The 12,431-nt window shown below is 39.3% G+C and overlaps 1 protein-coding gene across 1 annotated transcript in view; it reads left to right on the forward strand.

Annotated features, from left to right (window-relative positions):
* Positions 1 to 12,431, forward strand: part of ccdc6b (coiled-coil domain containing 6b) — a 70,570-nt gene that overhangs the window by 46,148 nt on the left and 11,991 nt on the right. The window contains exons 2-7 of the mRNA XM_073027254.1: positions 626 to 775; positions 2,528 to 2,656; positions 5,615 to 5,718; positions 6,328 to 6,488; positions 9,127 to 9,283; positions 12,308 to 12,408. Of these exons, the coding sequence (XP_072883355.1) occupies positions 626 to 775; positions 2,528 to 2,656; positions 5,615 to 5,718; positions 6,328 to 6,488; positions 9,127 to 9,283; positions 12,308 to 12,408 (802 nt within the window). The remainder of the gene's footprint in view (positions 1 to 625; positions 776 to 2,527; positions 2,657 to 5,614; positions 5,719 to 6,327; positions 6,489 to 9,126; positions 9,284 to 12,307; positions 12,409 to 12,431) is intronic.

A 12,431-nucleotide genomic window follows, 5' to 3' on the forward strand; every position in this document is an offset into this window, starting at 1 on the left:
CAGTCAAGAATCTTATCAACCTCTGCCTTAAATGTACATAAAGACTTGACCTCCACAGCTTCCTGTGGCAAAGAAATCCACAGATTCACCACCTCTGGCTAAAGAAATTCCTCCTCATCTCTGTTCTAAAAGGACGCCCCTCTGTTCTGAGGCTGTGTCCTCTGGTCTTAGACTCTTCCCACCAATGGAAACATACACTCCACATCCACTCTTTCAAGGCCTTTTACTATTTGATAGGTTTCTCCTAAGCTGAGGATGATGTGACTTGTACACATTAGTTTTAATTTCATGTCCTTGCATTAGATTAAGCAGGCATTATAACAAGGAATAAGGCACAAACTTTGTGTGCACTCCTCCATCATCTTCATTGAAATAAAATAATATTAACAGAACAAACCTAGTTCCACAAGCACAACATGGCCAATCCAGAAAACCCTGCAATGCAAATAGGACTTGAACAGGGAATTGAAAATTATTTTCTAGAAGGTAGTGTCAGGAAAATTAGCTCAGTGTCTAATCAAAATACATCAATAGCAACTCATTACAATTGACTGCAAAACGCTGTTTAGCCACAATGCCAAATCGCTCACCTCAAATTGTTATTGTATTTTCTTTTGATCCTCAGCAAGCAAGGGCTGAACAAGAGGAAGAATTTATCAGTAACACCTTGTTTAAGAAGATTCAAGCTTTACAAAAAGAAAAAGAAACATTGGCTGTAAATTATGAGAAAGAAGAAGAATTTCTAACAAATGAACTCTCCCGCAAGCTGATGCAGGTAAGCTTCTCAAGTGTTTAATGTGTTGTGCTTTGCAGCAAACTACCCCCAGAAATCAAGTAATTTTGAGAGGGTTGTATGAATAATTATGCATGTCAAAAGGGAGTGGTAATCAGAACCCTTAATACTAAATAAGCATTTCAAATATGAATATTCTTTTTCCCCTTAAGCTTTGTCATGTCAGTATACATGTGACAATTTGGGCACAATTCATTAGGGTTCTTTTAAATTAAATCCTCCCGGAGACATGTAATTGCTCAACCTTGTAGAATTACCCGTGCTCTTTGAGAGAATGTTATTGTAACTAATGTTTAACATTCACATTATTTACTGGAAAAAGTAGCAGATTTTTAAATATTCTTTATTTTCTCTCAAATGAGTTTGGCCTGTCTGAAATTATCCAAGAACATGTTCTGTGCTGCTTTTGTTTATTTATGTGTGTGTGTGTCTTTATTTATATTTAGAGATACAGCATAATAGCAGGCCCTTCCAGTCCATCAAAATCATGTTGGCCAATTACACGCATGTGACCAATTAACCTACTAACCCGCATATGTTTGGAATGTGGGAAGAAACTGGAGCACCTGGAGGAAACCCACACCAAGTCAAAATCAATTCAATTTTCATTATCATTCAACCTTGCATGGATACAGCCGGGCAACACACACAAAATGCTGGAGGAGCTCAGTGGGTCAGGCAGCGTCTGTGGGGGGAAGGTATAGTCAATGTCTCGGGTGGAGACCCTTCAGCAGGTACTCCTTTCCAGAGATGCTGCCTGGCCTGCTGGAGTTCCTCCAACATTTTTTGAGTGTTGCTTGGATTTCATGCATCTGCATATTTTCTCTTGTTTGTGAATGGATACAGTCGAACGAGATATTGTTCGCCTGGGGCCAAGGTGCAAAGCATACACAACACATTCAAGATAGTGAGAAAACACGTATATAGTCCAAGACCCTGAGCAACGCGTCCCACAAATTGATGGTGCAGTTCCCGGTGATCCAACCTGTCATTTCACATGGCAACGGGCAGATGTTATAAACTCCTTACAGGCAATGGCGTGAATTGCACTCAGGCTTCTGGCACTATAATAAAGTTACGCTAAGCATTACACTACTGTGCCACCTTTATTGTAGTTGTGTAATTATTAATTGGACATGAAGATCAACAAAAGCTTCCAAATACTTTGAATTAATTTAGTCTTCCAGTGCCATAGTTTTTGCTAAATTTCAAAACATGTGGCTCCTTCCCTTCCAATGAATATATCATCTGGCTATTGAAATGCATTGAAACCTAATTGTAGCTAGATTTTGGGGAAATTAAAGCAATTGAATGGACATTTTGACACTTTATCTGCACACGGCAAAATGAATGTTGGTGGGTTTGCCTTGCATCAGCTTGAGCTTAGTTCCAAAAGTGACATTCAGATCGATTGAAACTGTTGCTTTATTTTAGTGAAGTAACATGTTCACCAGTAAATTATTGAAATTTAATGAATTTGTGATTTGTCTCAGTATTTTGCTCATTAGGGAGGCATAGCAGAAATGGCCAGATTAGTTAAATCTCCATCCCTTTTATTGACATTAAAATTTCAGCCTCCTGATGTTGCTCTTAAGTGGATAGAACACTGTACACTATAATTTGTGTTTAGTCTTGGCTTGCAAAGTATTTGTAGTGGCTGTTCGGGTTTGTATAATTGCCTCGATACATTCCACCATTATTCCCTTTTTGCTTGCTATTGCTTTTCCTCTTCAGTTGCAGCATGAAAAGGCTGAACTGGAACAGACACTGGAGCAGGAGCAGGAGTTTCAAGTAAATAAACTAATGAAAAAGATAAAGAAATTGGAAAATGATACTCTTTCCAAACAATTTACACTTGAACAGGTATGCATATTTAAAACCAGTAGAAAATACTTCAGTTTAAGCTTGATTCTCCATAATTTTGTTCCTGGATTCTTTCTTTAAAATAAAGAATATGATTTTCATTTATTTTATAATGCAATAATTGTGCTGAATTTTATCATATTACCAATGTAGATGTTTGGGGAAACAGCTTGTGGATCTTAATACAACCACTCTACCCCAAAAAAGAGACCTATTAAGCCAGTTTTCTTTGTATCTGTTTCCCAGGGAATTGGCTGAAAAGCTTTTGGACCTCCAAGCTATCTCCCTTTCAGTCCTTTGGTGTCTCTCTCATTTCCTTCAGAATGGACTAGAGATTCACAATGCCACTGCAAATGCTCCTCCATTTTGAGTGGCCATGGGCCAGGGATTCCCACAAATACCTATATGGTGATGTTGCACTTTCTGAGGGAGACTTTTAAGAACATCTCTCAGCTGTTTTCCATTGTCCATCTGATAACTTTCAATGATGGAGCTCGGAATAGATTATAAATATGAACATGTGAATGATGGGGCCTGCCCTTTAGATCTGATAATGTAATGGGTACATTTTAATGCTGAGATGTTGACCGAAGGGAAGACTATTTTGGTTTGCTTATCTTGTTTGTAGATGTGGAAGATTTTGAAAGGGCAGCATTGATAATGTTTTTACAGTGCACTGTAGTACTTTTTTAGATAGTCAATGATTTAGTTCTGTATGGAAGAACAAGGTTTACTGCTGGCCAGTACACGATGTGCTTTTCACTTGATTTGAGGTGTTGATCTTCAAACAATTTCTGTTTCATCAGATCGCCAAAGGTTGTACTTGCACACTGAAGTTAATAGCAAATTTCATCAATAGTTTTGCCCGGAAGTAAATTTTGTGAAAGTAATCCATATTTTTCAGACTTTTATCATACAGTTTTCTGTCAGAGTAGTGCTTTCAACGGAGACAGGATAGTAGAGGGTTTTAAAGTATAAGGCATGTTCTCTTATATCTTCTGGAGAATAACTTGGCTATGGCTTGTAGTCCTGCCTGAAGTATGGCTATTTACAGAAGCCATTTGCGTACCAAAGTCAGGGTGACTTTATTTCTGGGTTGAAGGTGGCATTGGCTAAACAGTTTCTCACTTGTCCAGTAGATTAACTGTACTCTGGCAGGAAGCTTGTTATAGCTGAGGTGCAGCATTGCAAGAAAACAACTTGAGAGGAATGTTGAGGTGATCTAATTGTGCTTGCATTGAGATTGGATTTGGTTCAGATTGCATTTTCAAAATCAACATGTTTGAAGTTAAATGGACAGTAATTTGTGTGCAGACAAATTCAAAATTCAATTGTCCAGTCTCATTGATGGAGTGAAAGGCTGTAGAGAGTAATTGAGGGTAATCCCTGCTTTTTATGTAATTGAAGAGGTGGTGAGGATCATGGCCATTATGCCTGTAAATCAGGGTTCCCAAGCAATATTTCAAGTATCATGTGACCTTCTCCTTAAAATATTCGCTTCTGTTTTCATCTCACAGCAGATGGGTTCATGGTCATTTTGTCCATCAAGCCAGCCTGTAGTTTGTCACTCAGACAATAATGTCATCTAACATGTGTCAGTGCCTGGACATGGTCTTATTTTGCCTCCTGGTGAGGCAGAGTTTTGGTAATTACAAGGCTTTGCTCTATCCCTTTTTCAGGAGGAGTTAGCTTTCCGTACACTTTCTTGCCAGAGAACTGTTCTATAAACCTGGCTTTGAGGTCATTTGGGCAGATCAGTTTGTCTCCCTCTGGGATGTGGGCCAGCATATTTTTCCCCAAGGTTGCAATGGAAGACATGCTTGGCCACATCCATTGTTTCCAGCTTTAAGGTAATTTAGGCTGATGCTTTTGTGCAGAATGTCTGATGAGAACTGGAATGGAGATAGCTTCAGATGTCATGATTATAATGAGCTTGATTGGAAATGGTAAGGGCTGCCAATAAACAATAATTATGGTGTTGAAAATCCATATACTTGTACGTGTTCCATTGGGAACTGAAATGGTAGTGTGGTGGAGGAGGAAATATCAGTTTCTTATCACTTTGTTTTTCTGTCTGCTTTTAAATTTCTATCTTGAGGGGAAGCCTACGTGTGAACTCCCCCCCCCCCCCCCCCCCCCCACCCTGCCAAAGAAATAGAATCATAATTGTGAAGCACAAAATGCTGGAGGAACTCAGCAGGTCAGACAGTGTCTATGCAGGGGAATAAACAGCTGAGGCCCTTCGTCAAAACTGGAAAGGAAAGGGAAAGAAAGCAGAATAACAATAGACAATAGGTGCAGAAGTAGACCATTCAGCCCTTTGAGCCTGCACCGCCATTTTGAGATCATGGCTGATCATCTACTATCAATACCCAGTTCCTGCCTTGTCCCCATATCCCTTGATTCCCCTATCCATAAGATACCTATCCAGCTCCTTCTTCAAAGCATCCAGAGAATTGGCCTCCACTACCTTCCGAGGCAGTGCATTCCAGACCCCCACAACTCTCTGGGAGAAGAAGTTTTTCCTTAACTCTGTCCTAAATGACCTACCCCTTATTCTCAAACCATGCCCTTTGGTACATATTTCCTGCCTCTGTCTTGTCCAATCCCTTAATAATCTTATATGTTTCAATCAGATCCCCTCTCAATCTCCTTAATTCCAGCGTTGATAGGTAAAATCAGGTGAGGGGGAAAGTGGGTAGGTGGGGGAAGAGTGAAGTGAGAAACTAAGAGGTGATGTGGAAAAGTTAAAGGATTGAAGAAGCAATCTGATAAAGGAGAGTAGATTATAATTGTAAATCCTGTGTGTCTCCATTCCAATAGAGTGTTGAAGTCTAAAAAGAGACCAGAATGAGTAATGTTCACTGCTTATGCAATCAAATGTCAAAAGGTGCTTGCTTATTCAGCTAGTAGATTTGTTGTTCATTTAGCAAAATAAGCTCTTCACCTCCTTTGCAGCTGCGTCGTGAGAAAATTGACCTTGAAAATACCTTGGAACAAGAACAAGAAGCATTAGTAAATAGACTGTGGAAACGCATGGATAAACTGGAAGCTGAGAAACGGTATGTTCCTGACTCCCTGCTTTGCACTAATATTTCATCAGAAACTATAGGCAAAAACAGGTTAGGTGTAGGATTCTTTAGATTGGAACAGAGGGAATTACTATATTGAATTTGCTTAATCTGTCAAAAATAACTAATCTCTTTGAAGAAGGTGAGGGAAGTCATTTCTGTACCTTCCATATAAAGAGAAAACCATTGCTCCTTGTAGATGTGCTCAGTGGTTGGGAGGACTTTACCTGTGATGATTAGGCTGTATCCTATACATTTTAGTCTTCCGTTCAAGGATATTGGTGTTTCCATCCCAGGTCGTGAAGCACCAGTATTCTGACTCATTGCATCACAGCCTGGTATGGGAATGCCAGTGACCTTAATGGATGAAAGAAAAATGGGGGGCTATGTGCAAGGAAAGGGTTAGATTGATCTTGGAGCAGGTTAAAGGGCTGGCACAGCATAGTGGGCTGAAGGACCTGTACAGTGCTGTATTATTCAATATTCTGTGACTTGATTTAGCTTGATTTTCTGTTTCTTTGTTCAATAAAGGTTATTTTATGTATCTTGTTTTAATTGAAGTATACTTATTTGTGGCTAACTTAAGTCTTTATTATCTAGAATTCTGCAGGAAAAATTAGACCAGCCTGTGTCAGCCCCACCTTCACCAAGGGACATTTCCATGGAAATAGACTCACCAGAAAACATGATGCGACATATCAGGTTTTTGAAGAATGAGGTGGAGAGGCTAAAAAAGCAACTCAGAGCAGCCCAGTTACAGCGTAAGTTCCCTATGTCAGAGGTGTAAGTTATTTTTAACCCCCTCGTTTTCTGTGCACTTAATTGAGTTACAATCAGTTTGGTCATTGACTGAAATATTTCTTTTTAATCATCTCTTGCTGCTTTAGAAAAAATGTATGTGTTTTTCAGTATGTAAGATGTATGGGATTAGGTGTTGTCCTTGCCCTAACTCATGAAGAGCAATATCTAACCTTGTGTATATTCCACATCTATGGATTATAGTCTCTGAAGGAGTGCCCAAGTTGGCTTGAACCCTTTTGCATCAAAATAACCTAAGTTTAGCGTCAAGGTACTGCAAGTTACTTTGATTATTGTCATTTGATTCAGTAAAAGTACATTAGCATGTATGAGATTTCTACCACTACAAAAGGACCAATGATTTTGTGGTATGGGAAGTATTTTTCAGAATTCATGATCTAGCTACAACCCACTACCATCTGCCTTCTAGGCTGAAATATTCGTAAATAGTAACGGATCCGTAGTACTCTGTTTACCAGTAATTGTCAATCAGAGTAATGACCACTTAGCCCAACTTTCTGCCTTCTATTGGTTAACCAATCCTTTATCCACGCTATTAATCTGCAACTACTGCTGGTGCCACGGTAGTATAGCAGTTAGTGTGACACTCTTACAACGCAGGGCATTGGAGTTCAATCCTAGCACCCTGTGTAAGGAATATCTGTACGTCCTTCCCATGGAATGTGTGGGTTTTCTCAGGGTCCTCAGTTTCCTCCCACAGTCCAAAGACATGCTGGCTAGGTTAATTGGTCGTTGTAAGTTGTCCTGTGATTAGATTAGGATTATATCGGGGCCGTCAGAGGTTGCTGGGTGGTGTGGCTCAAAGGTCTGGAAGGGTATATTCTGCATAAACCTTATTGATAATGCTTTTATGTGGCAACGTCTTCTAGAAATCCAAATTTCCAGCATCCACCTGTTCCCTCTATCTACTGGGCTTGTTCTGTCCTCAAAGAACTGCTGTAAGTTTGTCAAACAGGATCTGTGCTTTAAGTCTATGCTGTCTTCCTGATGAAACCATTTGTGTCTGGATGTCGCATTTTCTTCCTTAATGATAGCAATAGTATCACAGTCCTCCAGCCATAAGCAGTCCACCTTTACCTCCCACCCTAAGTTTCACAAACAGCATTGTCCCAGTACACTGTTCTTGTCCCAAGGGTGAGGCAAAGATTCATGTGTAATCTCCTCCAACCTGACTTACCCCTTTTGGTGATCCTGTTCTGCCTTTAACTGTGATGACAAGTTGACAGAGCATCTGTGCTCTGTCTCTAATGGCCATCTCATATTCCCTCTTGCATGCCATTTCAACTCCTATTCCTGTTCCCATTCAAAATTGTCCATTCTCTTCCTTCAGTGCTATTGCCTTCTCAGTATCTTTACAAGATGGGTGACCACAGCCATTATCAGTACTCTTCAGAGATTTTCTGTCTGATGTCAGCGATCAATTAACCAGAACTTATGATAAGCATCATATGCTCGTACAACCATCCACCACCCATGCCCATTGTTTCATGTGACCCTGATCAGGGGGGCTAAACAGGTGCTATACCTTGTCTAGGGGTGACCTGCAGGCTAGCGGAGGGAAGAAGTGCCTTCCACCTCCTTTGGTAGAGATGTATCTCCACCCTGCCACCCAATCCATACTAGTAAAACAGCACCTCATAATGCCTGAGTAGTCAACAACTCAATGGAATAATCATTGAGCTTTCCAGTTTTAGGGTAGTCTATGTAACTCATCAAGGACCATGATGAAATTATCCTTAACAATAGCTTGCAGCCCTTAACTACCAAAGTCAGTGGATGAATCCATGAATTCTACCATCTTCAATATGACACACCACCCCCTCCCTTTTTACATAAGAAATAGGTGCAGAAGTAGGCCATCTGGCCTACTGAGCCTGTTCTGCCATTTTTTCTCTCTCCATGAATGCTGGCTGACAAACTGAGTATTTCTTTTATTAACTTTCAGGTTTTCTGCTGCTGCAGTGTTTTGAATCACAATTTTAGCAGCTTTTTTTTGTTCTGCCACCTTCTATTTCCATCTCTTTCAAACAGATCACTTACATTTAAGAACTCTTCAGAATCCTGTCCCAGCCAGCATTGCTACCAAATGTAATTCTGCTTGGTTTTTCCTTCCTCTTCACTCTACGAAAATATCCCCTTCACAACATTTAAGTGTTTGATTGCTAGCATCTTCTGACAAAAGCTGTTGATTGAAATAGTAAATCTGCTTTTCTTCTATGGATGTTGCATGAAAGCTGAATATTTCCAGCATTTTCTTATTTCGTTTTCTCCTGATTCAGTTCTGCTTCAATTAACTTCTGAATCCTTATAAACCTTGTTAATTATCATTGGGTATGTCTTACAGTTAACTTTGCCAGCATCTTTGCTAAAGTTCTGAAGTCTTCAACTCGTTTGTAAAATGGTTGTTATTGACCTCAAATATTCTTTTGCATTTAGATCTTCACTTAATTTTGTCGCTGCACAAGTTGATGCTTTCATCTTTCATTCCCAAGATTAGTGAATTTTGATTTCCATCTGCACATTTTGTTTCTAAATTTTCAAGTCTTCCATTAATATATTACCCATTTCAAAAATTAACAGATACAGAGAAAATGGCACAGTATTTAGAAGAGGAACGTCACATGAGGGAAGAGAATCTGAGGCTTCAACGTAAACTACAAAGGGAAATGGAAAGGAGAGAAGCACTCTGCAGACAGCTGTCTGAAAGCGAGTCCAGTTTGGAAATGGACGATGAGAGGTTTGTGAACTGGAAGTCATCCCTAAGTGTTTATTTATTTCACTTGAGTAAACCCAAAAAAACACCAGTCACTTAATTGTTTTAAGTCTTGTTTTTCGGGGGGAAGGAAAATCATAACGTTGTCATACTGTGCAATTGTGGATTAACATTTAAATGAAAAGGAGTTGTGATTTTTAATGAATGTAAGCCTAGAAAGTGAAGTTGCTAAATATACAGCTGGCTATATAAATTTTGTCTCTTGTGCTTAATTCTATGCATTTATGTATTTGGTCTTCCATTTAGGAGCTTTGGCTGCTGAAAATAATCCACTTCTGTCTGTTCTGTGATCTGATGAATAATGCTTTGCGTAGAGCTTCCTTTTTGATATATTTTGAAATATTTGATTTGTCTGTTGCTTTTTAAAAAAAGTTTGTGAAGCCATTTATTATAATAAAAAAATTATACAAGTGATCAGTGAATTGAGCCTCTTGTTCCATTGATCTTTTCCTTGGCTGCCAAAAAGGAGAAATGTGTCCAGACTGAGACAATCTTGTGTCTTTATACTTAAACATTCCTTTACAAAATTCCAAAACTACAACTTTTTACATAAAAGATGCTTGAATGTTCACTTTCATTCAGCTACTTTAAGTTTTCTATCTTCCGTTAATATTGTTATTATCCCTCAGTTGAGAAATAGTAAACAATCCTCTGCTGTTCCATGCTTCAGTTTTGCTTGATCAAAATCTTGAAAGCACCCAAATCTAATGTCAGCATATCCTTAAGTAATGAGCCCAAAACTGCTCACAATACTCCAAGAGGGGCCTCAGCATTACGTCCTTGCTTTTATGTCCTAGGCCTCTTGAAATGAATGAATGCTAACCTTGCATTCACTTTCTTCACCACTGATTAACCTTTAGGGAATGCTGCACAAGAACTCTCAAATCCCTTTGCACCTCATATTTTTTTTAATTTTCTCCCCGTTTAGAAAAGTTTATCCTTTTATTCCCTCTATCAAAGTGTATGACCATACACTTCCCAACCATGCAGACTTGTAGTACATGTCTGCTACTTCTTTGCACATTCTCCTACTGTAAGTCCTTCTGCAGCCTTTCTGCTTCCTCAACGCTACCTACCCCTTCACCTATCTTTTTATTGACCACAAAGCCATAAATTTCATCATCAAACTCGTTGGCATTCAATGTGAAAAGAAGCGTTCCCAACACAGACCCCTGTGAAACACCATTACTCACTGGCAGCCAATCAGAAAAGGCTCTCTTTATTCCCACTCTTTGCCTCCTGCCAATCAATCAATACTCTTATCCAACTGGTTTGACAAATCAAGCTGATTTGTTAGGCAACATTTTCCCTTAAGGAAGCCATTGGCCTTTTTTGTTATGTGCTTCCAGTGACCCCAAAACCACATCCTTAACAATTGACTCCAACCTCTTCCCAACCGCTGAGGTTAGACCAACAATTTCCTGTCTTATGCCTCCCTCCCTTCTTGAAGAGTGGAGTGATATTTACCATTTTCCAGTCCTCTGGAACCATACCAGAATCAGTTGATTCTTGAAAGATACTACTAATGCCCCCACAATTTTTTTAGCTACCTCTTAGAACCCTGAGGTATCATCCACCAGATCCAGGTGACTTGTGTACTTTGAAACCTAGTTTCCCAAGCATCATAATATCACCCTGGTAATAGCAACTGTATTCACTTCTGCCCCTTGCCACTCTCAAACTTCTGGCATATTGCACAGTGAAGCCTAAATGGTAGTTTGTCTGCCATTTCCTTGTCCTCTGTTACTATCTCTCCAACATTGTTTTCCGGCCATCCAATATCTATTCTCGACTCTTTTACTCGTATATCTGAAAAAGCTTATGGTATTATTTTTGATACTATTGGCTAGCTTACCTTCATATTTCATCTTTTCCCCATTTTGAATGTTTTTTTTAGTTGCCTTCTGTTGGTTTTTTAGAATTTCCCAGTCCTCTGACTCGCACTAATTTTTGTTCTATTATATGCCCTCTCTTTTGCTCTTATGTTGTCTTTGACTTCCTTTGTCAACCATGGTTGTGTTATCCTACATCTTCCAAATTGCTCCTAGAAATTCCAGCCATTGCTGCTCTGCTGTCATCCCTGCTAGTGTCCTCTTCCAATCAACTTTAGCCAGCTCCTCTCTCATGCTTCAGTCATACCCTTTATTCCACTATAATACTGATACTTCCTGCTTGTTAGCTTTTCCCTCTCAAATTGTAGGGTGAGATTTACCATATTATGATTACTTTCCCCGACAGGTTCTTTTACCTTAAGCTCCCTAATCATATCCGGTTCATTACACAACACCCATTCCAGAATTGCTAATCCCCTAGTAGGCTCAAATGCAAGCTGCTCTTAGAAAGCTATCTTGGAGACATATCACAAATTCTCTCTTAGGATGCAGCATCAACTTGATTTTCCCAATCCATCTGTATATTAAAATCCCCCATGAACAACATAACATTGTTTTTGACATACTTTTTCTATCTCCCACTGTATTTTGTAGACTGCACCCTGGCTGCTGTTCAGAGGCCTGTAGGTAACTCCCATCAGGGTCTTCTTACTCGTGTAATTTGTTAACCCTACCCACAAAGATGCTACATTTTCTGATCCTCTGTCACCTCTTTTTACCATATCAAAAATTATGCCAGAAATTTTTTTCAGATAGAAAAGGAGGCCACCATTGTTTGTCACTAACAGTCCATTCTTGAAAATCTGCCAACTTCATTTTTTGCCTATTGTTTAGTTGATGAGCAGTACCTGTTGCATATTTTCATTTGATGAAACCTGAAATATAAATTATGCCACCTTTAATTTGCTCAGATGAATTTTGGTATAAATGAAGGATTCTGATTTGAATGTAATAGATCGTCGTACAGTACAGAAATGGGCCTTTTGGCTTAACTTGCTGAGCAAGATACCCATCAAAACCGATGTGTATTGGATGTATGTAATTTGGTTATCATTGTCATTTGTCACAGTTACTTAAGTCAATACTTGTTTTCCAGATACTTCAATGAGATGTCTGCTCAAGGACTCAGACCTCGTACTGTATCCAGCCCTATTCCCTACACACCATCTCCAAGTTCCAGCAGGCCTATATCTCCTGGCATGTATTATACTCTTCATTTA

This window comes from Hemitrygon akajei, chromosome 23, assembly GCF_048418815.1.
Source record: "Hemitrygon akajei chromosome 23, sHemAka1.3, whole genome shotgun sequence".
In the NCBI taxonomy this organism is placed as follows: Eukaryota; Metazoa; Chordata; class Chondrichthyes; order Myliobatiformes; family Dasyatidae; genus Hemitrygon; species Hemitrygon akajei.